At 42.8% G+C, this 24278-nt stretch overlaps 1 protein-coding gene across 3 annotated transcripts in view; it reads right to left on the bottom strand.

The window, feature by feature from the left end:
• Nucleotides 1–21868, bottom strand: part of LOC308327309 (calpain-5-like) — a 35327-nt gene extending 13459 nt beyond the window's left edge. For 2 of the 3 annotated variants that reach the window (XR_013965182.1, XM_080780631.1), the window contains exons 1-9: nt 21549–21868; nt 16627–16828; nt 12091–12222; nt 9405–9613; nt 7945–8137; nt 4985–5175; nt 3948–4025; nt 2808–3003; nt 1056–1178 (exon numbers count right to left, since the gene is read on the bottom strand). Coding sequence is in view for 2 of the 3 variants with exons in the window: in XM_080780631.1 (XP_080636757.1) it covers nt 1056–1178; nt 2808–3003; nt 3948–4025; nt 4985–5175; nt 7945–8137; nt 9405–9613; nt 12091–12222; nt 16627–16791 (1287 nt within the window). In the remaining variant the exon portion in view is untranslated. Of the gene's footprint in view, nt 1–1055; nt 1179–2807; nt 3004–3947; nt 4026–4984; nt 5176–7944; nt 8138–9404; nt 9614–12090; nt 12223–16626; nt 16829–21542 lie in introns of all 3 variants that reach the window. The other variant, XM_080780632.1, reaches the window with a different exon arrangement.
• Between the last annotated feature and the right edge of the window lie 2410 nt (nt 21869–24278).

The raw sequence follows: 24278 nt of genomic DNA, 5'->3' as shown, positions 1-24278 counted from the left end.
TAATAACTAAAATAAAGTTTGTACTGACGCCCCATCGCTCAGATGGAATCTGTTAACAGTCGTTGCTGTGCTCAGGCCCTCATCATCAATTTCACCACCGCCCGGCTCCTTTCATTTCAGGTTTCATAACAACATCTCACTGTGTTGTTAATATATGCTGCCCTGCTGTTGTAACCCAAGAGGTTAATGACCTTAAACCTGTAAGACCCACCCATGCTTTTCGGTAACATTTTTATGTTATGTTTATGTAACATATTTTATTTACTCCTCTTTTTTCACCTACACATCATCATTGATGTTCATTGTTTAGTCTTGCAATGCCATTGGTCATGACATTTGCATATAAATACCCCCCCACAGAGGCACAAATTTACACAACTTCAAAATCTCTGGACAATTTTGAACAATTTTGAACCTATGACCTTTAACCCTGATAAAAGTTGTTATCTCAACTTGTTATCTCAACAAGACTCATAATAACTCGTGAATCACGTAAGACAATGGCCGTTTCTCTGTTCTTGTCTGTACATGTCCTGTGAACTTGTCATAATTCGCCACACATTTACTGTCCCTGCCCTTTAGTATAAACTTTTATGATTCAAATGTCATCTATAGGATAGCAGATGAGATTAAACTTGAAGCCCAAGGAGTGGTTTTGTGCAAAACTAATGCTTGGAATGGATTCAGAATCATGAAAACCCCCTAGTTTGACACGTCACATGATACTTAAAGAATGATGACATTTAGATTCATTTTGCCTTATACAGGATGTTAATGTCACTTATTAACTTATTATGCTAATTACTCAAATTGCTCAACGTGCAACTTTTAGCAACCAAAATTAATTTCCTTAGGCCTATAGATAACATTTCTAGACTATCATACAAGTTTATACTAACCACCATTTCTGGGTTCATGACATTTCCAGTAGTAGACAATCATTCCAAGCTATACTGAGCAAATGTCTGCCTTGAAAAACTCCCCATGAAACGGCACTGATGTTTATTTGTTTCTGTTATCTGGTTGATTCTGTGCAGCAGCAGAGTGTTCCTTACCTTCAGGACACAGAAGCCGACGGTGAGGTTCTCTCCCTGGCCGATCTGTCTGTGGATCTTCATGTCTCTCTGCTGTAAGGAGATCAGGACCTCGTCCACATCCTTGGTCACGTCAAACAGGTACTGGAACACACCGAGGGGCCAACAAAATGTCTTTAAATGGATTGTATATTAGTACAGCATTACAACAGGTGTCTTTTTTCATCCCAAGGACCCCCTAGCTGAGAGAGAGATGAAGCAGGGGCCCGGCCCCCCATACATACAATTGTGTTGCAGATTAAACGTTTTCATATAGATAAACGATTTCATAGACGTGTTTGACAGCACTGTCATCGGTAGGTCCCTAACCCGGCCACGTAGGTCACTAACCCTAACCTCAGTCTTAACCGGCCACGTAGGTCCCTAACCTCAGTCTTAACCGGCCACGTAGGTCCCTAACCTCAGTCTTAACCGGCCACGTAGGTCACTAACCCTAACCTCAGTCCTAACCGGCCACGTAGGTCACTAACCCTAACCTCAGTCCTAACCGGCCACGTAGGTCCCTAACCCTAACCTCAGTCTTAACTGGCCACGTAGGTCGCTAACCCTAACCTCAGTCTTAACCGGCCACGTAGGTCGCTAACCCTAACCTCAGTCCTAACCGACCACGTAGGTCACTAACCCTAACCTCAGTCTTAACCGGCCACGTAGGTCACTAACCCTAACCTCAGTCTTAACCAGCCACGTAGGTCACTAACCCTAACCTCAGTCTTAACCGGCCACGTAGGTCACTAACCCTAACCTCAGTCTTAACCGGCCACGTAGGTCGCTAACCCTAACCTCAGTCTTAACCAGCCACGTAGGTCACTAACCCTAACCTCAGTCTTAACCGGCCACGTAGGTCACTAACCCTAACCTCAGTCTTAACCGGCCACGTAGGTCACTAACCCTAACCTCAGTCTTAACCGGCCACGTAGGTCACTAACCCTAACCTCAGTCTTAACCGGCCACGTAGGTCACTAACCCTAACCTCAGTCTTAACCGACCACTATTTTCATGTCAGCACGGCTGCCAGGAAACAAGTCTAATTTGCCCGACACACTGTCTGTGCTTTCAGTGACGTGCGTTTCCCATTCGCACTGTTTCAAACACGTAACGGTGTAGCCTTTATACTTTAGACTTTTACTTGTAGCGGAGTAGTTCTACATTGCAGTATTGATACTTTTGCTTAAATAAAACAATTGAGCACTTTTTTCCACAACTGCTAGCCACGGATCAGCTAGAATTACAAGGAGAACTATAGGTGACCATCTCAGGTCACTGATGATGGTCCAGGGCTTTTACTGTACGTGATCGGTTAGCCATTTTTATAAATAAGGCAATCCCATAATCATCTGCAGTGCCTGAAAGAGAAATTAATCCACCATTGCTTTTACGTTGCTTACAAACATATGGAACGAGTCAATATATTGTAATAATAAAACCTAACTAAGATTTAGTCAGTCATTTAATGTGAATAATAATTGTGTTATCCATATGTCGTATGTCTTAAATATGTGCCAAATCACAGACAATATCCAGTTAATAATAATAATAAAACTTTAGCACTAGCTGCATTTCATGACATGAAATGCATTTCATGACATGAAATGCATTTCATGACATGAAATGCAGCTCAAAGTGCTTTACAGAGCACTTTAAGGAGGATTGGAAAGGGGCAACCCTTCAACCAATCAACCAATCAACCAATCAACCAGTGACCAGTCAGTATACCTGTGGGTTCTGCAGGAAGGTCTGCTTGTGATTGGCACAGCCCCCGCAGCGGTTGAGCAGCGGCTCGGCGTGTTTGGTCCAGCTGCCAAAGTGCACCACCTCGTTCCACGTCTTGTGGATGCTGATGAGCGCCGTGTTGATGAGGCGGCAGATGTCCGTGTCCGTGAAGTTCTGACACCAGTCTGAGAACGACATCCTGGGAGAGAGAGAGAGAGAGAGAGGGAGAGAGAGAGAGAGAGAGAGACGCACGGACGTGCAGAGAGTTAGAGAGGTAGGGGATGAAATTCCGGCACTTTTGGACAAAAAATAGCAGATCTACAAGCTCACAACGTGTCGCGCTGCGACACGTTGAGAGCTTGTAGATCAGCTATTTTCAGGGGGCGCAACCCAGCACTTTTTTGCTAGTGGAGATGCGGTGTAACGACATGGATTTCTAAACAAATTTATTCAATGCAAAATGCTGCGTTCCAAATTCAGGAGACTTCGGGGAAAAAAAGCAATTCTTCTGAATGCTGCCTTCCGGCATGGCATGGAAGGGCAGGGGCTGAAGCCCCCTTTGATGTCTGTGTTCACGTCCCTGGTCAGGACACTGTCTCAGAGAGCATGCCATCCGTCTGAAATACTCGGATATCTCATTTGCAATTGAACAAATGTGTCACGTGTCTCGTTGCATTTCTTTAAATTGTGACCGTTTCTGACTAAGGCTAAGTCATTGATTTTTTTCGTGTTTGAAAGCAGGGAATCATAGCTTCAAATTGACATATTGGATGTTGTTTGACCCACCAGTTATGGAGGCTTATAGAGTAATTAATGTCTTGCAGAAAACAGCGAGCTGAGAAAACAGGCTTGAAAGGTTCACTTCTGTGGTCTCTAACATTACACCTACGTACAGCTACTGTACATGTTTAAGCATTTATTTAATATTTACATGTACATTTCAGCTCTGACACTTATTTCAGACATGCTCTAGTATGTGCCTGTTCTATAAACTCATTTTTGAAAAAGAAAAAAGTTTCTTCCTCTGGTGAAAAGCTGTAATTTGCGCGATGGCAGGCTCTCAGTCAAACCTGGCCACATATACTGTATAAAGTGTTACTACACCATGTACTATTATTACTGTAAATACTGTAAGCGTCTCACCAGAACTCTCCATCGTCGTCCACGGTGATGCCCAGCGCTACTCTCTCTGTCTCACCCACTTTAGACCACTCCTCAGAGCTGCAATGGAAGGACAGACAGTAGAATGTACTTTAGGAATGTAGAAGAAAAAGACATTTCCATCTGCCCGTTCCAGATGTCCTTTGTTCCAAACATTCCACAGTATCTATCTATATTTTCTATACGGTGTGCATTGCCCTGGAATTCACGAATGAAGACATGCAGCACACATTCTGGAGGTGGGTGGGTGGTGGTGACCCCGGGCTGTGACCTTTCATACCTAGGTAGGCTATCTTATAAAAGGCAGATTATGAGCTTCATGAGGAGGCAGGTTTGGTGACCCTGTGGCCTTTCATCAAATGAGCCCCCTTCAATGAATACGATATAATATGCCCACACAATTCTGCCTCTGATAATCATATATGTTATACTATACTGTACTGTACTGTACTGTACTGTACTGTACTGTACTGTACTGTACTGTACTGTACTGTACTGTACTAGGGCTTTCACATCTAGTGATTTACACCTTTTTCCCGATCCGATCCGATGTCCTTCTAATTACCAGATGACCTCTCTACCCGCTAACCGCTTGAGCCCTAGATCCCCGTGGGGGAACCTAGCTACTTTGTGGGGGAACATTCGCCAGAAATAGCCCATCTAAAGTACAAGCTCATAGATTATATAAACTTTATTTATATACTGTTCAAAAACAGGTTTAAAGTGCTTCACATTATAGCCTACAGTACATAAACAGGCAATTCAATTCAAGAAAGAAAGCGGAAACTAGACCCATTCATTCTAGTTAAAAGCCTTTCTATAAAAAAGAGGACACTGACGTTGTCTGTCTAATTTACAGCTAATTTACAGCGGTAGTTAGTTGTTCCACAGGAATGGAGCCCTATAGGGTTTAAGTGGGCTGGACTATTACACGGTCCTATAGGTTGAAGGAAAGGTTCTTGAGGTGAGGTTACAGTGAAACCCGTACGGCCATGCAGTCATCCAGCGTCTCCTCTCACCTGTCGCTCCAGGGTCCCTTCCACTCCGTCTTGCCCCAGGGGTTCCTCATGCGGATCAGGGGGATGGTCTCGTTCTTGAAGTAGGCCAGCAGGCCGTGGCCCAGACGCACCTTCTTCACGGCCGTCACGGCGTAGGCGTGGCCTTTCACCAGGCCGTTGGCCAGCTTCATCTCTATCTCTGTGGGCGACGCCTGGAGTGGAGGGACAAGAGCATGGTTCTGGTCAGGTCAAAGGGTCGTGTTTAGGGATGTATATCCGTTCGGGTTAAGGTTTGATGAAGGGTAAAAGGCTTATAGGTATGTTGACATAACTGGCATTCTGTCCCCAGTTGACAGCCTGTTGCCCAAAAAAGGAAATGAAAAGGAAAGCTGTCGAGAGGCGACGGTCACTTTGAAAATCCGAATGAGCGCAACTGCTTGTTGTAAAAAGGTATTCTTCATGAATAACCTGATAATATTTAATGAAGACGGTTATCTCTCCACTCAAACGCACACTTGCCCTTCGGACGACCCGGAAAGCAAACTCCACTCGCACCAATGTTTTATTTACTTAATTGCCACCGCAGTCGGTCAACCATTAGTGTCAACCTCTCGGTGTCATAAGGTCAGGGGAAGGGTGTATATCTGTCAGGATTACAGTTACAATAAGGATCTTGTTTAGACAATGTATCTGTCAGAATAAATGCTAAATACAGATAGTTCTGGGGGTCCTTGACATGAAAAGGGTTGAGCACCACTGTTATAGAAACATAGGTTTTTCAGAAAACTGTTTCAGAAGCCTTTTTGTAATCGACCTCAGTCCAAAATGGGTTTAAGTGGTATATTCCACTGAATTTGCAGCTCAACAAAAGCTAATTCTTCCTAGTGTACGACGAAGGACGGTTTCACGACAAATTAAAATCACAGCAATACTGTTTATTCTGAGCATTTTATATTGCGATAAACTAACAATTATCGTAATCGTCCCATGCATCCCTAATCCTCGCAGATATGATATGATATGATATGATATAGTACTTTATTGTCAGTTCACACTGAAATTTGTCTTGCGACACAGCAGCCAAGTATGCAGAACACATAATACACACATTTGACATAACACAAAGAACAAGACAATTTACATACATAAAGACATGAGCAATATCCACCGCTTAGATTACCCCGTGGCTACTACAACTCCTGATTAAGCCTCAAGGTCGACTGGTGGACAAAGGACCTCTTTAGTCTGACCTTATTGTATGCTGGTGCACCATATCTCCTTCCTGAAGGTAGCAACCTATATTCTCCATACAACACATGCTTAGATACATGCCTAACCCTTACTCGCTATAAACGTAATCCTAAACATAATGCATCATTACCCTTACTGTAATGTGAAAACTGTTGTTCATATACAGTCCCATCCTTCATTCTAAGGATGCCCTTGCCATTGCCACGGCTTAAATCAATCTATGATGCATATTTAATTAGGTCAGGCCAAGGGAACACAAGAGCTGTAAAGAATATTTCGCGGCCACCGGACACTCTCGCACCTCGGCCAGTGTTCAATTGCACAATGGATGGAACTCCTTAATGGACCTTTTTTTTGTGCCAAAAAAAAAACTGTGAAAAATATCCACAAACTCTCTCTCAGACAACACTGGGTATACATTTGATGTTCACTTAATTTGACTTTATGTACAGTGCTAGTTTTTAACCCATTTAGACCAGTGAGGACGACTCTACAAATGCCTTCTAAATCCTGACAGTTTTCTGAAAAACCCCATGTTTCTATGACAGTCGTTCTCAAACATTTTCATGTCGAGGACCCCCAAAAATATATGTAATTGACCGCCGACCCCCATCTGAAAATATGTTGTTCCAGGGACCCCCTCACCAGAAGCAAAGATATGAGTTTAAAACGTTCGCTGTGAAAGTATATATATTCAAAGATTTGCGGCACAAGTTTTCAAAAATTGCAAGCACTATAGGTTGCCACGCTACGGGCTTGTAGATCTGCTTTTTTTCAATAGCTAAAGTGTAACATATAATGCTTATACAAACACCAAACGGAGTTTTGAACGGGTGAAATATCTGGTTTCACTCGTGAGTCCAAATCAAGCTACCTGTCGGCTAGACCTCCTTCCCGCTCATTTACTGTAATAATATTATGTCTACCTTCTGTGTCTTTCTTAATAACTGACCTAATACACTATTATATTCCTTCCTGACTTTTCTGGTGGTCTGCAATAACTGCAGTAACCTAACCCTAAGAAACCTGACGCCGACTGACTCCCATAAGAACTAGAATAAATGTAATAAACTTCAATTGGCCCATTATTCAGCTGCCCAACTCATGACCAGTGCATGCTCTTTCCATATCACTCCTTTTATTGGCTCCCGGCACGAACACACGCACGCACGCACTTTTCATGATCTTCAAGACCTTCAGCAGGTCTTCAAAGAACCGCTCTATTTATGTAACTCACTCAACCTTTTCATATCAAGGTTGAGTGAGTTCGGCATTTGAGCCACGGACCACCATTTGATGAGAGTTAGCCTCTCAGACCCAAAACTAAAGAATATTTTGTTGTCGCTGCTGCTGCATAATACGTTGTATTGAATGAATTGAATTCCATGCTGTATTGATGTTGGTACTGTATACTATTAGGAGAGATAACAGGCATGTACAGTAACAGGTAACATGTCTATTTGCTCAGACACATATTGACGTAAATTCTCCATTCATTGTCAATGGGAATTTAATGTTTGTGTAACGGGAACATCTACAGCATCTACACCAATAGCTGAATATAAACGGGGCTAGTAGCTAGGGGCTAGTATAATATAGTATAATATAATATAGTGAGGGACTAGTATAATATAGTATAATATAATATAGTGAGGGGCTAGTATAATATAGTATAATATAATATAGTGAGGGGCTAGGGGGCTAGTAGCGCCCCTTAACAGTATACGTACGGCGATGGAGCAGCTGATGATTCCTCCGCGGTCCCAGACCTTCAGCAGGTCCTCAAAGAACTGGTCCTGTCTCTTCTGGTCCTTCCAGAAGGCCTCGGCCTGCAGGTTCACGGCCTCCGCCACCGCTCCGCTGAAGTCCACCACGGCGTCGCCCGTGTTACCGCCCTCTAGTGACTCGTAGCATCCAGACAGCCTGCAGACAGACGCGAAGATACAGGTCACGGTTTAGCCTCGCGTAGCCAGACTCATATCACTGCGTGGATATAGAAAATAGCAGATCTACAAGCTCTCAACGTGTCGCACTGTGCCACGTTGGCTATACTGGAGATGCAGGCGATGAAATGGATTTCTAAACAAATTCTTTCAGCGCAAAAATGCAGAGTTCAGAAAACAATCCAGAGCAGACCTGAAGCAGACCTGTCGTTGATCCAGGGAACAACGTCTGCGTTCATCGCTGCCCGTTTTGAAAGGACCTTTAAGGTTCTAGGTGATTATACTGACTTATAGTAGAGATGTCCCAATACTGTATCGGTATCGGAAAAGTATCGATATCGGCCCTTATTTGTCATATCGGTATCTGTGAATATGCCAGTCTAACCACAGATCCGACACAGGGGTAAGGGGTTGACAGTGACACTATATGGCAGGTAAATAAAATGTTGGGACATGTGGAGTTTGCTTTGGAGTTGCAAGTGCACATTTCAGTGAGGAGTCTGCTATAAACACAACATGAGATATATACTGTAGCTATGAACACAGCACGAGATCACAACACTAGTATCGTTATTCAGTATCACAGAAATGGTGGGATCGGATCGAGAACGAAAAAAGTGTATCGGGACATCCCTAGTTTATAGGGTAGGGTTAATGGCTGTACTGACTTGGCGTAGGCCTTCTCCAGCAGGGCCTACAGTAGGTGTATATACTGACTTGGCGTAGGGTTTATAGGGTAGGGTTAATGGCTGTACTGACTTGGCGTAGGGTTTATAGGGTTAGGTTAATGGCTGTACTGACTTGGCATAGGGTTTATAGGGTTAGGTTAATGGCTGTACTGACTTGGCGTAGGGTTTATAGGGTTAGGTTAATGGCTGTATACTGACTTGGCGTAGGGTTTATAGGGTTAGGTTAATAGGTTATATACTGACTTGGCGTAGGGTTTATAGGGTTAGGTTAATGGCTGTGTACTGACTTGGCGTAGGGTTTATAGGGTTAGGTTAATGGCTGTATACTGACTTGGCGTAGGGTTTATAGGGTTAGGTTAATAGGTTATATACTGACTTGGCGTAGGCCTTCTCCAGCAGGGCTAGGTCATAGGTGTATATACTGACTTGGCATAGGGTTTATAGGGTATGGTTAATGGCTGTATACTGACTTGGCGTAGGGTTTATAGGGTTAGGTTAATGGCTGTATACTGAGTTGGCGTAGGGTTTATAGGGTTAGGTTGATGGCTGTATACTGACTTGGCGTAGGCCTTCTCCAGCAGCGCGCTCCAGAACTCGTTGTTGAGCTTGGAGTGGCAGTAGATGAGCTCTCCGTTGATGGTGGGCAGCCGGTCGTCCACCACCACGTCCACCCACTCCCCAAACACCCAGAACTGGAAGTGGAAGATCCCCCCGTAGCTGTCCGGGTACTTGGAGTCCCACTCCTGCTCCTCCCAGTCGGGAATCACCTGGGAAATAATAATACACACAAATATTTTACATTTACAGATCATATTAATGAACTCCCCAAACTGGCTCTCAGAGAGGTCTCAACTCCCCACCCTCCAAACCAAAACCGCTCTCAAACCCCTCCTCTTCAATATGAGCTATAACTCCACCTTGGTCTCAACATCCGTTGTCTTCTCCTCCCACTCTTGTAAAGCGTATTTGGGTATACTTACAAAAAACACGATTTTATTATTTATATTATTATTCACTATTCATTATTCATTATTATCTCAGCTCCTGACCATCTCCACTCTCGATGGAACCCCCATCGAGTGGGTGGAGTGCTACAAATACCGTGGCTTTTGGTAGGATAAACACTTTAATTTCAAATTTCATATTGATTCCTTGTGCAAAAAGCTTAAATTCACTCTGGGGTTTCTTCTACAGATTGAAGGCTTGTTCAGCTCGTAAAAAACTGGTCATTGGTCCCAATTGGATTATGCTGATACCATCTATAGGTTTGCCTGCTCCTTCACCTTGGCCAAATTGGATCCCTGTACCATGCTGCATTGAGATTCATAACTAACTGATCCTGTACCATGCTGCACTGAGATTAATAACTAACTCCCCTTTCAGAACACACCACTGCACGTTGTATGCTGCAGTCGGTTGGTTCTCATTGGCAGCTCGCAGGATTCAGCATTGGCATATTTTCATTTATAAAGCCATTCTGGGTGACCTGCCGTCCTACATTTCATCCAAGTTTCGGTCCAAAATGGTCTCAACCTCAGGTCAAATGCTTGGCTATAGTGTGTAGTACCAGCATTCAAATCCGAGGGGGGTAAAACAATGTCTGGCCTTCTTTGGCGCTTGGTCGTGGAATGATCTACAGTCCAGACTAAAATTGGCTTTTAAAGTTCCCTTGAGAAGTTTCAAAAGGATCATCTTTGATGTACAGTCCAACACATGTTTGGATATGTAGCCTATGTGCATGCCTAGATATTTATTACGTCGGTTCAGTTTTTGTATATTGTGTATTTTGCCCTGCTACTAAAAAATGAGGACTTTGGTGATGTGTTGTATTTATTCATATACACGTAGGTACTTTGAGGTGTATTATGGATGTTTTATTTGCTGTTCCAAAACATTGACGATGTATGGAAGTAGTAATTTTGTAGTATGGAAGTGTAATTTTATTTCTGCCTCTTGGCCAGGTCCCTTGGCCAGTTCCCACACCGTCTCAATGTGTTTTTACTGGTTAAATAAAGGTTAAGAAAAAAATGTAATATATACTGTATATTATTATTAGGACTGGTGGCTGTAGAGCACCGAGTCGGTAACGATGGAAGTTGGAGATCCATGCCCCACCCGGCTATGCAATACCCGTTGTACCCGTTCCTGTCTGTCTGTGTCCCTATTATGCCCAGATACAGTATGGAGATTTCTGTATTTGTCTCTCTGTGTCCCTTTTTTCCTATATGGAGTTCTGTGTCAGTTGTTTCTACATTTAGAAATCTATTTCTAAAACAAGACTATTTGCCCCAGAAATGACAGGGAGTGAGCTGAATGGCCCTTAAGGTGAATTGCTTAGTTTGAACTTTGTGCTTATATAGTCAGGCCTCCGCTTGTTAAAAAGCCACAGTTATTTGTTGTTTGACGGTCATAAAACAAATATGTGGCGAAACTGGTCTTTTTTAGGAAGTAACACGGCCCTCCTATGACAGCATTGTTTCCTATAAAGTTACCTGATCAGAAACGTAGACAATGTAGCTGAAAACCGGTTACCTTTGGCAAGTGACACATTTTGGCCAAATATTGTATTATGATAATACAATATTTATTTAGATTAGGCCTATACTTATTTGCCCTAGATGCAGTTTTTGTTTGCAAAGCCTAAAATGGTCTTGTGTCTTTACAGTACTTTTCGGGCAAGTACACGGGCATGCAAGTAAAACATGCGGCCTCTGAGACCTTATAGTGTCAAGTTTGTCAACCCCTGCTTGTGTGAATCCTGGAGATATAAACGTTGTCTTCCATGTCAAGTTTTTGTCTGTCTTAGCCTGCGCTTGCTTGGGTCTATAACTTAACTTTAACCCATTCTGGCGGGCAGGAACCCCTTTTGGTGTTTTAAGCATTATGTTATACCTTATAGCGATTGAAAAATAGCAGATCTACAAGCTCATAGCACGGCACCGAGTGTCGCGCTACGAGATTCTGATTCTGTAGATCTGCTATTTTTGGAAAATCGTGAGAATGTGGTGCAAATCTTTCAGAGTGAATGTTTTTTAACTCAAATCTTTGCTCCTGGGGGGAGGGTCCCTGGAACAACATATTTTCAGATGGGGGTCCAAATACAGATCATTCTGGGGGTCCTTGATGTGAAAAAGGTGGAGCACCACTGACATAATAGAAACACAGGGTTTTCAGACATCTGTTAGGTATTTAGAAGACATTTTTAGAATAGTTTCCAGGTCTGACCATTGTGATCCGGACTCACCTTCTTCCAGAGATGTGGTTTCAGTGCCAAACAGGAGCACGCGGCCACGAACCAACAGTTTCCCACAAGCCCTTGGTTCAGGTCATGGGAGCTGATGCCCTCCACAAACAAATGAGGTTCATTGCTGATCTCCTGCAACAGAAAAACAAACATGTTTATTATTATTATAATTAATATTTTCGGCTATTTTCAAAACATTTTGACAAATCCTGTCTTATGGGGGTCTCCCTGGCTCCAAATCTTTAAAAATGGTGGTCTGGTCCGTGGCTAAATTTAATACACATCAATTTGCAGGTCCCTCTTGACGTGAATTTATTTTGAAAACCACAGCATTACAGTATATACAAAACAACATTACAGCTCATTAACCAACACTGCCATTTTTATTTCTAGTAAAAGAAAAATGTCTGTGTTGAAACTTCCTTGGCCAATTATCAAGAGTCAGGAAAGGCCGAGAAAGAAGTGAACTTCGATTGGGAGTGGAAAAAAAAGTTACGCAAAGAGGAAATGACCTCTTGAGCAACAATAAGGATGATTTATCCATCGTCTCATTTAAATCCCTTCCAAATCCCAGCGCTGGGATTTAAACGGCGCTCAGAGCGGGGAGAGGAGTGGACGGGGGCGGCAGACGCCGTGAACCGGTTAAGAAAACACTAACAATCCTGGAGTTGTCTAACTTGTTTCGTTTAAAAGATTTAGACAACTGTGTAACCGCTTGGTGGTGTTCTCATGATTCAGAGAACTGGCCAACGCTTCAATAATAATTGTTGTTCTGGGGATAATATTATGTCTATATTAGCCATCAAAAGTGATGTTAATACAGTACATGATAACATTCTGCTCTGACTACAAGCCTAAATGATAGCATTTCCTTATTAAACACTTTCATAACATCGCGGTCTGTGTGGAAAACCGGATTAGTGATTATAAATCTTTGCCATGACGTGGTATCGATTCACTTCTGGCCAGAGAGAGCTGCCATGATATATAATTATAACACCGACCTTCGCTGCTTTCTGAAACAATGTTTACTTTGTATAAATGTTCACACAGTTGTTTCCAGATTGAGTGATTCACTCGAAAAATGTCCCCATGTTCACCTTTCACTGTTTCACCTTTTGTGCTAAAACTACGTTATCCTTTTAATGTGTGTTCCCTCAAATATGAGCCAATGGAATCAGCTCAAAATCAAACGCAGTACTCAGTGAAATCATCACCATCACTGCACACTGTATGGCTGGCCCTCCCTTCCGGTCAGCATTGGTTTTTTAAAGATATATATTTTTTAAAGATTATCTTTTTGCATTTATTGATAGATTTTACAGTCGTTGGACAGGAAAGGGGGGGAGAGACACGCAGCAAAGGTCGTCCAGATCGGGACTCGAACCCGCGACACGCTGTCTGACGGGATTACCAGCCTAGGTGCCTGGACCGCGCAGCCGGCCCAGGCACGCTCAGCATTGTTTTTGATGGTCACTAGCCCATACAGTATGTCCAGCTTTGAGGGTTTGTTTAAACACAAACATTATTCTGCTATACCAACGCCTATAGGCTGAGTATAAACACAAACATTATTCTGCTATACCACCGCCTATAGCAGGGATATTCAATTGGCGGCCCGCCAATTTTTTTTTGAGAATAATAATAGGGCTAATAAGAGTTACAGGTATGGTGTGTGTGATATTAATTGTGAGATTACCATAATGACGGTAATCATTAAAGGACCACTTTTCAACCTATCTTCATATAATAGGTCCTCACTAATAATCATGATAAAATGACACGTTTTTTTCTACTCTGTCTGTGTCACATAGGAGGGCTGTGGGCAGTTCAGAAACCCACCCAACAGTGACATTTAATGGAGAATCCAAGCTAATAGAAACTGCAGGCTTTCTAGTCCTGAAAAGTTGCGAAAATGGAAGCCATCATTCTCACAATAATAAACCCTGTTAGGGTCCATTTGGTTCCATTTGTACACTCTCAGAGTTACAGACCCATAAGGGTCCATTTGGTTCCAAACCATTTCCCTGGGGACCCCCTGGAACTGCCTCAAGGACCCTGGGGGTCCCCGGACCCCGAACCCCACTTTGGAATCACTGCTCTATGTAATGTTTGTGTGTGTGTGTGTGTGTGTGTGTGTGTGTGTGTGTGTGTGTGTCCGTCCAGCTGATGGTCGTTAATGTCAAAGCAATGCTGTTTATGCACTGTCAAATAGGTCTAGGCCTACATCTATTCTAAGGTGGCATATACCTGTATAGGCATATTACCCTGCTCATTACTGTGCGGAAATATACATAAATCTTCGTGTTTGAGCACAAAAAGCATTTTGAGAACCCACAAATTTCCGCGCTTCGCGCTCACACAGTGCGGCCCCCCACACACAATCATTCTACAGTTGTGGCCCCCGGCCTAATCTAATTGAATACCCCTGGCCTATAGGCTGAGTATAAACACAAACATTGCATAAAAACACAAACATTGAAGACAAAAGTCAGGACACAAGTTGTGATTGGCTAGAATGAGATGATGTATGATGATAAGAGCACCCCTCACTTCACACGGGTGTGATTTATGAGGGCCCCTCCCCTCCTATATACGGCTTTTGTCCCCACACGTCTCAATATTGGCCATTGACATTGAAATTATTGAAATTATCTTCTGCAGCTAGTGGAAAGCTAGTAGCCTACAGTATACCTACATTATATGCGCTCTCAGGACAGTTTTGTTGCTTGAGATTCCAGTTTGGAAAGTCTGCTTTGCTTCATGTGTTGTTGTGCCCTGCAGTGCATACACCTGGAACCGCTTACAGAGTTTGTACAGCGCTCTTGTTCCCTTGGGCTATAGGCCACTTTTCTTTCAGTTAGATATATAAACTTTGATCAATCTACCGGTAAATTACACTTGTTTTAATTTGTGGTTCATAAATCATGTGATATAATTTGCTTGTACATCATGTTATTTCTTATATTGTCTGTGCTTTTGCTCAGTTTTTCCGAGAATTACAATAAATAATGGTTGAAATGAAATGACAATGTACAAATTGAACCGAATGTCGCTTCCATTTATTATGTACTCTCAGTTACAAATGGAAAGAAAGAACACAGGATTGTTTTTTTTATTATTTTACTGTGTGTGATTGTCACTCCTTGTGACCATACTCTATACTATACAGCTGTCTGTCTGTCTGTCTGTCTGTCTGTCTGTCTGTCTGTCTGTCTGTCTGTCTGTCTGTCTGTCTGTCTGTCTGTCTAGGAATGTTTACAGAGGTGCTACTTGGTGGTTCAGAGATAAGATCGTCAGATAAAGCTTTATTGATCCCTGGGGAGAGACTTCAGGTGTCACCGGCCCGGCAGCAACAGCAGTGACAAAGAAACACATCACACACATGCATGAGGAGAGGTGCGTGCACGTAAACACACATCACATGCAGGGAGATAAGTGCATGTAAACACACATCACATGCATGCATGGGAGAGATGCGTGCACGTAAACACACATCACATCACAAGATCTGAGTAAACAAAGATATCGTTTCTATCGGGCAGAAACCCCTTTATCTGCATACTTTTGCTGTAGTGTTTTAATTTGAATCCTTAAAAGTAACAGTTCTGTACATAATTATGAGCTTTCCACCCGATATAGACAATATATATGAGAATAAACAATATAAGGTAACGTGAAATAGTGTCTGAGCTGACTGTCTCAGCTCATTTTTCCCCTTTTTATGAATTCAACCATTTACTAAGCCCACGGATATCAGCGATATGTTCCTTTGTTTGGTCAGAAAGAGGGAGATGAGGATAACGTCTTGTGTTGCCATGAATCCACCACCATGGTAACAACATGGTAACCATGGTAACGGCCCTCTGGGGGCATACAGGTTGTTGTACCTTGGAGACTCTTGCTGAACGTGTTTGTACGGCGAACGTGTGTGGCTGCTTTTTGGAGGGGAATATCTCCTCACATTCCAACAGCGTGCGCACACACACACACACAGAGACACACACACACAGAGACAGACATGTAGACAGACACGCACGCGCACTCTCACACAACATTTTCAACTCTAGATTTACTCGAATTTTGGATGGCCATGAATCTGGCGTTGAAATGCCTGATTTATACTCGCCCGTGTGTGCCGAAATTAGCCCATCTACAAGCTCATAACGTGTGGCTTTGTGACGCGTGGTGAGCTTGTAGATCGGCTATACACCTGTCCTGCACACATCCAAGCATAACATGATCTCTTCTCCACCTATCCATCCCTCCCTAACATTTTAGTCTAGTTTGTGTTTGCTGACAGAATTGTTGGCATAATTAGTCATATTTTTACTCATCAATAGTTTCGTTTTGATTTAAGGTCAACGAAATTAACACTGACGCGCGCAAACATGCACACACATGCACACCGCACAGTCACACACATGCATGCACGTGCGCATGCACACGCACACACCCGTTCACAGCACACTACTCACACCTGTATACACGCCCCACACCGCCCGCCATGCAGCGTGACATCATCATATTACTGACCTTTGGCCTCTTCCACTCCACCACGCCAGGCGGTGGTTTCCTGTAGAACAGCGATGCGTTGGTGGCGGGGAACTCCGGGTCCTCGAACAGACTCTTGTCTTTGACACAGTCTCTCTTCAGCTCGGCGTAGCGCTGGTTCTTGTATGGCGTGGCGTAGGAGAACATCCTGTTTGATGTCCAGGAACCTCTCTCACTGCTGCTGCTGGTGGAGCAAGTTTATTATATAGTTAACGGAAAAGGAATGATTATTATCGAAAACTATACCTTTTTGGTGGAACCAAAAATATAATGCCTCAACTTCTACAGTACATTCCAAGTGCTTGTCATGTTGGAGGGTGCCCAGTTCAAATATGAATATTTTCTGGGGGTCAAGTCCTGTAAAGGTTGAGAAGTGATTTATAATAACATGCTGGACAGGGCCTCGATCGGTCACTCAGGACCACTGTGACTAATATGAATATATGGACATTGTAAATGACCCAAGGCACTGTGTGTCATACTTTTATTTTGAAAGGGTTTTTTGGTTTGAGTTCAGTGTGTGGCCTAGAGCCTGGTAATTTTCCACTGGGAGTTGCATTGATTAGTTATTGCACTCACCTGGCTGCTCAGGATCAGATCAAGAAAATGTTTGAGGAAGCAGCAGCAACAGTTTCATATCTTAGCACCCAGCTAGAACGGGAACAAGGTATTGTGTTTGTGTTTTATTTTCTGTGCAATTACTTTGAAGAAGTTTATATTAAGAGAGAAGGTGTCATGTAAACATTGTGATTATTTATAATTTATTTTGTATGTTGTAAGAGCTCATTTTTTCTTGTTTATTTTCCTATCGTTCTTACGGTGTCTGTCCAAAAAAGGTGTTTCAACAATGAAAATTAAAACCTCCTGGAAACATCAGTACGCTTCACCATTCTCTGGCTTGGGTTAGCTACAGACATGGAGAACAAAGCCAGCAGAAACACATCCTAGACATTTCTGCATAGCGCTCTGTCTCTCTCTCTCTCTCTCTCTCTCTCTCTCTCTCTCTCCGGGGAGACATTCCCTCTGACCTATGGCCCAAAAATGAAAAACCCCATGGCATGGTCTAGGTCAGGGGGGTGGGCAACTTTGAAGATGGATGCCACTATAGTTCCACACTCACTCCAGAGGGCCACTATAGTTCCAACACTCACTCCAGAGGGCCACTATAGTTCTACACTCACTCCAGAGGGCCACTATAGTTCCAACACTCACTCCAGAGGGCCACTATAGTTCCAACACTCACTCTAGAAGGCCACTATAGTTCCAACACTCACTCCAGAGGGCCACTATAGTTCCAACTTCCAACACTCACTCCAGAGGGCCACTATAGTTCCAACACTCACTCCAGAGGGCCACTATAGTTCCAACACTCACTCCAGAGGGGCCACATTGCATATTACTGTCGTAGCAAAAATAGCAGATCTACAAGCTCGCACTGCGACGCATTTTGAGCTTGTAGATCTGCTATTTTTTTGCTATATTTGAATTGAAATCCTGATTTTCTTTTAAATATATGTTTATATTGGAATGCTGAAAAGTTACATTTTTATCTAATTTCAAATGCATTCAGTTATGTTAACTTTATGGACTTAAATGCGAATTCATTGGACATGAAAAAGACAACATTTTAATACCAGTCATTAAGCTACTAATATATAGACTGAAATAATTAAAACGGGACACGTTTACATGTTTGAAATTGTAACAGCTGAAATCAATAATGTATCAGTATTGTGATATTAACCTGCGGGTTGAATTAAGAGATGGTGGGGGGCACATGTGGCTCCCGGGCTAGGACTAGGAGCGGTTTACTGATGGTGGCTGTCCACCTCATCAACAGCTCTCAGCGGGTAAATGGGGCTGGTCAAGGTCTCAGGTTCCAACTCCGATATTTTTGATTTTCCCTCCTGGGACCCCCCTGGGGTTTAAGAGATAAGACTCCTAAGACTCCTCCTATTATTACTGAGAATGTAGATTGCAGATTCCTTTCTATTATTATCTGAATCTGCACTCAGTATATTCCTGTATTTATATATTCCAGACTGTCCTTAATTGAGTCGAGCGAGCCTTTCCCTTGAAGCGGTTTACACTGATGAAACATTAAATGTTTCACATATTATACTCATCTGTAAATCCTCTTTTTTGTCCTGGCACTTTATTTTAAAGTGAAACATTGGGGGTAGAAGAGGTATATAAACAGTTCAAACCCTCAGCTCGGCTTGAGACAATAACTCAGCCTCAATAATTCATACACAGCAGTATAGCAACGTTCGTTGAAGCCGCAATTAAATACATAAAAACATTTTTAAACATGGCCACAGTCCAGTAAATGTTCACATTTACAATGTGCAGCATCAATAATAGCCTAAATACCAGAATGTAGGCCAGTACTGTTCAAGTTAATAACGTACCAAATGAATTCAAACGTTAACAGCCTTGTCTTGTATAAAAGACCACAAACCACAGTAGCCTTATTATCTTGAAAAGGAAAACTTCAAGTATTGCTGCCGTGTTGAAGAGGTTGTACTGCATGGGTGTTGTGAAAGCTTGTCAACAATATGCACGGCTCTCCTATTTGTCAGCCTATTTCTCTGTGAATGTGACAGTTTCTAAATTTGGGATATGTAAATCTTGAGCTAAGCTGTCTAAAGTGTCCCTGTGATTTCTTTCTTTCCTCAGATGAAAAGTATTTACGAGGCGATGAAGACGTTGAGATTCTCTGGAGGATTCTAACCCTTTGACTGTCAACCTGCCCCTACGGAGCCCTATCTGAGTGAGAGCAGAGAATAATTCCAATTATAATCTTAATATGTTATTATAAAATTGCCTACAATAACAGAGTGGAACTATAAGGCCAAAGGAATGTGATTATCTGCTCGTCCAGGGGGGCAACAAACTCAAAATCGACAGGAAGGAATTTGATAATGAATCGTTTCTTTAAAAAAAGAAGAAAAAAGAATGACACATACACAAGCCATTTTTACCCCAACCTCTGAATCCCATTGCTGTTGGAGATTCATAAAGCAGAGCATTTCCATTTCATTGGTGGATAAAGAACCTCAAATAAACGTAAGTGACCAGGCTGTATAGTATACATTACATAGTACATATTGTATATAAAACATATAAACGCTCTAAAGAGACAATATAGGAGAACAAATACCTTCCACACCTCTCTCTCTCTCTCTCTCTCTCTCTCTCTCTCTCTCTCTCTCTCGGCTGTGTGTGTGTGTGTGTGTGTGTGTGTGTGTCTGTCTCTGTCTGTCTGTCTGTGGGTGTGATATCCACTCCTTCCTGCTCTAGAGAGAAGGTGATACCGCGTCTGAGTCTACCTGGGGTTTGTGGCCCCTCCCACTCGACCCACTTCTGTCCCAGCATGCTCACAGCCACGCCTGGTAAGACACACACACACACACACACACACACACACACTACAGTAGAGTAGTGCATACCTCCGTCTGTTACTGTACTTAGACTGTAGCCCTGCGTATTGTTTTGTAGTATAGTAGTGCACCATACACTGCAGCCCTGAATACTGTACCTATAGGCTCTCTGTATGCATGTCCTTTTTATGCAGGTCTGTTATTGTATGTACCGTATTGTACTCTCTATAGCAGTGTTGTTTTTGACAGTTTTAGTCACATTTTAGTCACCTGGAATGTTTTAGTGTTAGTCTAGTTTTAGTTGACTAAATATCGTAAGATTTTAGTACAGTTGATTTAGTACCGGTAATTTATTTTGGCGGGCCTTGATGCCGTCATAATGACATTTTTTTTACAAGTGAGCTTGTAGATCGGAGCTTGTGAGCTTGTAGATCGGCTATTTTCAGCATGAAACCAAGTGTAAAATGACTTACTGGATCTCTTGTCCACTAGTCCCTCCCTAACATTTTAGTCTAGTTTTTAATTGTTGTTTTAATTTAGTTTCCATTTAGTTTTCGTCAGTGAAAATAGGTATTTGTTTGTCTTAGTTCAAGTCGACTAAATCAAACACTGCTCTCATGCATGTCAGTTTCATAGTGTACACATACACATACCACCCTGCCATACCTGTCTATGCATGTCTGTTTTATATTATATACAGTAGTATCTCTCTCGCCCTGCATATGGCATGCATGTCTGTTTTATAGTATATACTAGTACATATCTCTCTCGCCCTGCATATTGCATGCATGTCTGTTTTATCCTCTACCATTGTACTCCTGCATACCTCTGCATGCATGGTTGTGTTGTAGTGTACTATAGACAGCTCATACGTAATGCCCATATTACACCATACTTATCCCTACATTTATATATATTTTTATTATAGTTCACACATTGTTTTGCTAGCCCAGTGCATGCAGGTGGCCAGGCCTATTGTTGTGTAAATCCACCAACCACAACAGACTGACTGTCTGTCTGCCTGCCTGTCTGTAAGCATGCATGCCTGACTGCCTGCCTGTCTGTCCTGGACATAAGTAGCTTATTGGGGTCTAGTTACACACAGGAATGTGACACTGACAAAGATTACTATACTGTAGATGTAATCATAAACGTCATGTATACTGTGTGTCATTTATGAGGGGGGGGGGGGGGGGGGAACTATCTACTGTACCTGTGAGAGCTTCTTGCTCCTCTGTATGTATAAATAAAACGTATGACAGTGTAATATCCTGAGCATCACCTCACGGGAAAGGATTTGGTGGACATAATTAGTACTTAAAAGTTTTTAATACTTATACAAAGGCTTATACAAATACTAATACACCAGAATAAGGCTTATTGTAAAGCGTCGTGAAGCTCTGCATCGTGATTGTTGAATTATAATCTGTTCATATAATAATTAAACCGTCCATAGGCTATATATATTTATTTCTCTCTCCCATAATTTGTGATACAGTTTTATATAAAGGCAACACTCACCTGCTGCAAGCCTTCTGGGTCCCTGGCGTCACTCACAGCACACTTCACTGTGTTGTTGTTGTTGTTGTTGTTGTTAAAGTCCTCTGGAATGTCCACGCTCCACCACTTCCATCAACTTGTACCGTACTTTATATCCTCACCTCTGTGTGTGTGTGTGTGTGTGTGTGTGTGTGTGTGTGTGTGTGTGTGTGTGTGTGTGTGTGTGTTGGACGACGTGCTGCTATTGCCGTGTTCTGGTAAGTGAACTAAAAGGCAGAAAGCGTCTCCTGCCAGTAGTAGTAGCAGTAGTAGTCCTAGTCGTAGTAGCAGCAGTGCCTGTAGGCACAACACGACTCATCGCCACACAGAACCGGTCTGACAGGCTGCAGAAGTCGAGGCTCATTTTGTTACGCAGAGAGAGAGAGAGAGAGAGAGAGAGAGAGAGAGAGAGGCTTGGCTTGGCTTGGCTTGGCTGCAGGGAGAGAGAGGGAAGGTTGACCCGACTGAAACTGAACTCCTGTTCTCCCACTAAACCAGACAAGTGAGAGCCTGTTCTTTGAGTTGTCTGCCTGGGCTGGATTACAGCAGCTCTGCTTCTGAGGGCCCCCTGCTTCTGAGGGCCCCTGCTTCTGAGGGCCCCTGATTATGTTTTGTCCTGAGGGTGGTGCTAGAAGAAAGGTCATAGGGTCACTCAAATGTAGTGTTCATGTTCGATTTTTTTGGGCTTTCCTGCCTTTATTGGACAGTGCGGTGAAGAGTGATATACGTAGGAAACAGAGGAGGGACGTTTGCACCCCAAGGCCATCGGGCTTGGGAATCGAACCCCAACCCACTGCCACGCTGCATTACAGCCTATATATATATCCGTGGTATGCGCCTTAACCGCTAGGCCATCGGCAGCCCAGTGTTCATCTTCCCATTAGATTAAGACATCTTGTGTGTAAGTGCATGGTTTGGCCTAAGGGTGGCGCTATGTGGGAAAGGGGGATCATGAGCGTGCATAAAGAAAGGCCAGCATACCTTTCAAGTTATGGTCTCTGTCGGTTGGAAACCTAATGATGTCCAAAGCTGTTACTTTTCACCATTCTAACTTCGAACGCAGCTAAAGTAGTAGATCTACAACCTCGAAGCGTGTCGCTTCACGCCACGTTTCGAGCTTGTAGATCTGTATGAGCGAGCAGACTCATGCAATTAATTTTGGGCACATTTCCTTATAATGGTGACTCAACCAGGCAAACCGGTAAAGTTTTCCCATGAGATTCTCACTCCCGTTTCTGTGGAAGTTCTTGACGTCCGACTTCCCAGTAACTGACAACATCGATCGAGCGTCATCGTAGGTCACCACAAGGTTCAAGGTTCAAGGTTGTCTTTATTTGTCTTCCTTGGGAGAAATTTGTCTTGGAGACAGAGTCACAACTGCATACAAATAACAGACACGTTCACATACGAAAAGGATAAACACCATGAAACACCCACATACACAAAACAGAGATATTGCACACATTCCCTTGATAAAGTGCAACTAGTCAGTTGCACTTTTGGCAAGTCAGTAAAGTGCATTCGGCAATCTCTGATCGAGCATTTTGATTGACAGGGGAACAAAAAGAGTGTTTAAATCTATTATACACACACCGTGGAGTTCTATACCTCCTACCGGATGGCATTAGCTCGTATTCTCGGTATAATACATGCAAGGGGTCAGATACAATATTCCGAGCTTGTCTCAACACTGCTTGTTCAAAGATGGCCTGGGGAGTGATGGGGGAGTGGGGTGGATATGCCCATGATCTTCCCAGCCATGTTTGCTAGCCTACTTATTTGAGATTTGTATTTCACAGTTAGATTGCCAAACCAGCTGGACATACCGTATCTTGGGATTGGGGCTAATTCCTCAGCACACGTTTTCAACAGGAAAGCATGCATTCCGTCTGGCCCTGTTGCTTTATCGGTTTGTATGGCTTTAAACACTTTACAGATGGTGTCCTGATCTATTACCAACCTGTTATTATTAACAGCATCACAGTTCAATTCATTAATCACCTCGTAGCATCCCTGAGAAGTATCACATTCAAAGCGCATAAAGAAACTATTGAGCTCATTCACTCTGGCGCTCTCATCTAGAGCAAAGATGGGCTTCCTCTCCGACTTCATATGAGTCATCTCCCTGATGGAGTCCCAGAGTCTTTTTGTGTTCGAGTTGGCCAAGTCTTGTTCCGCTCGTTCCTTAAACTTCTTTCTGGCTTCTCTCATTTGTATTATTCAGTTCCTTCTGTGCAGCCTTTAAGGCTGCCGTGTCTCCTGATCTGAAGGCCACCTTTTTTCTATGTATACATTCCTTGATTTCATTCGTGAGGTATAATTATGGTCTATTATTATTAAACTTAGTTATTATTTTCTGTGGCACTATCATTTCAACACAAAAATAAATATAAGCTGTAATAGCCTCGGTGGCTGTGTCAATGCTAGCATCCTCAAAGAAAATGTCAGTACATGGGAAGCATCCTTTTAGCTCCTCAGTTGCATCCCTAGACCACACATTTACTGTCTTTTTTACCGGTTTACTGGATTTAAATTTTGACCGGTACGTTGGCATGAGATAGACAGTGTTATGGTCGGACATGCATACATTTCTATAGTCACCACGTCATTTACTGCATTGTTTCTCAACTTGTGGTCAATTCAATAAATTAAAATACAAGTCTTCCCTTTCCTACATTACTAAATGCATGGTCAGGGACCACATGCAATACC

The sequence above is a fragment of the Protomyctophum bolini genome (assembly GCF_963924005.1).
Source record: "Protomyctophum bolini genome assembly, chromosome: 13".
Taxonomy (NCBI): Eukaryota; Metazoa; Chordata; class Actinopteri; order Myctophiformes; family Myctophidae; genus Protomyctophum; species Protomyctophum bolini.
Note: the sequence above shows the minus strand (reverse complement) of the source record. Positions and strands in the feature narration are given on the sequence as shown.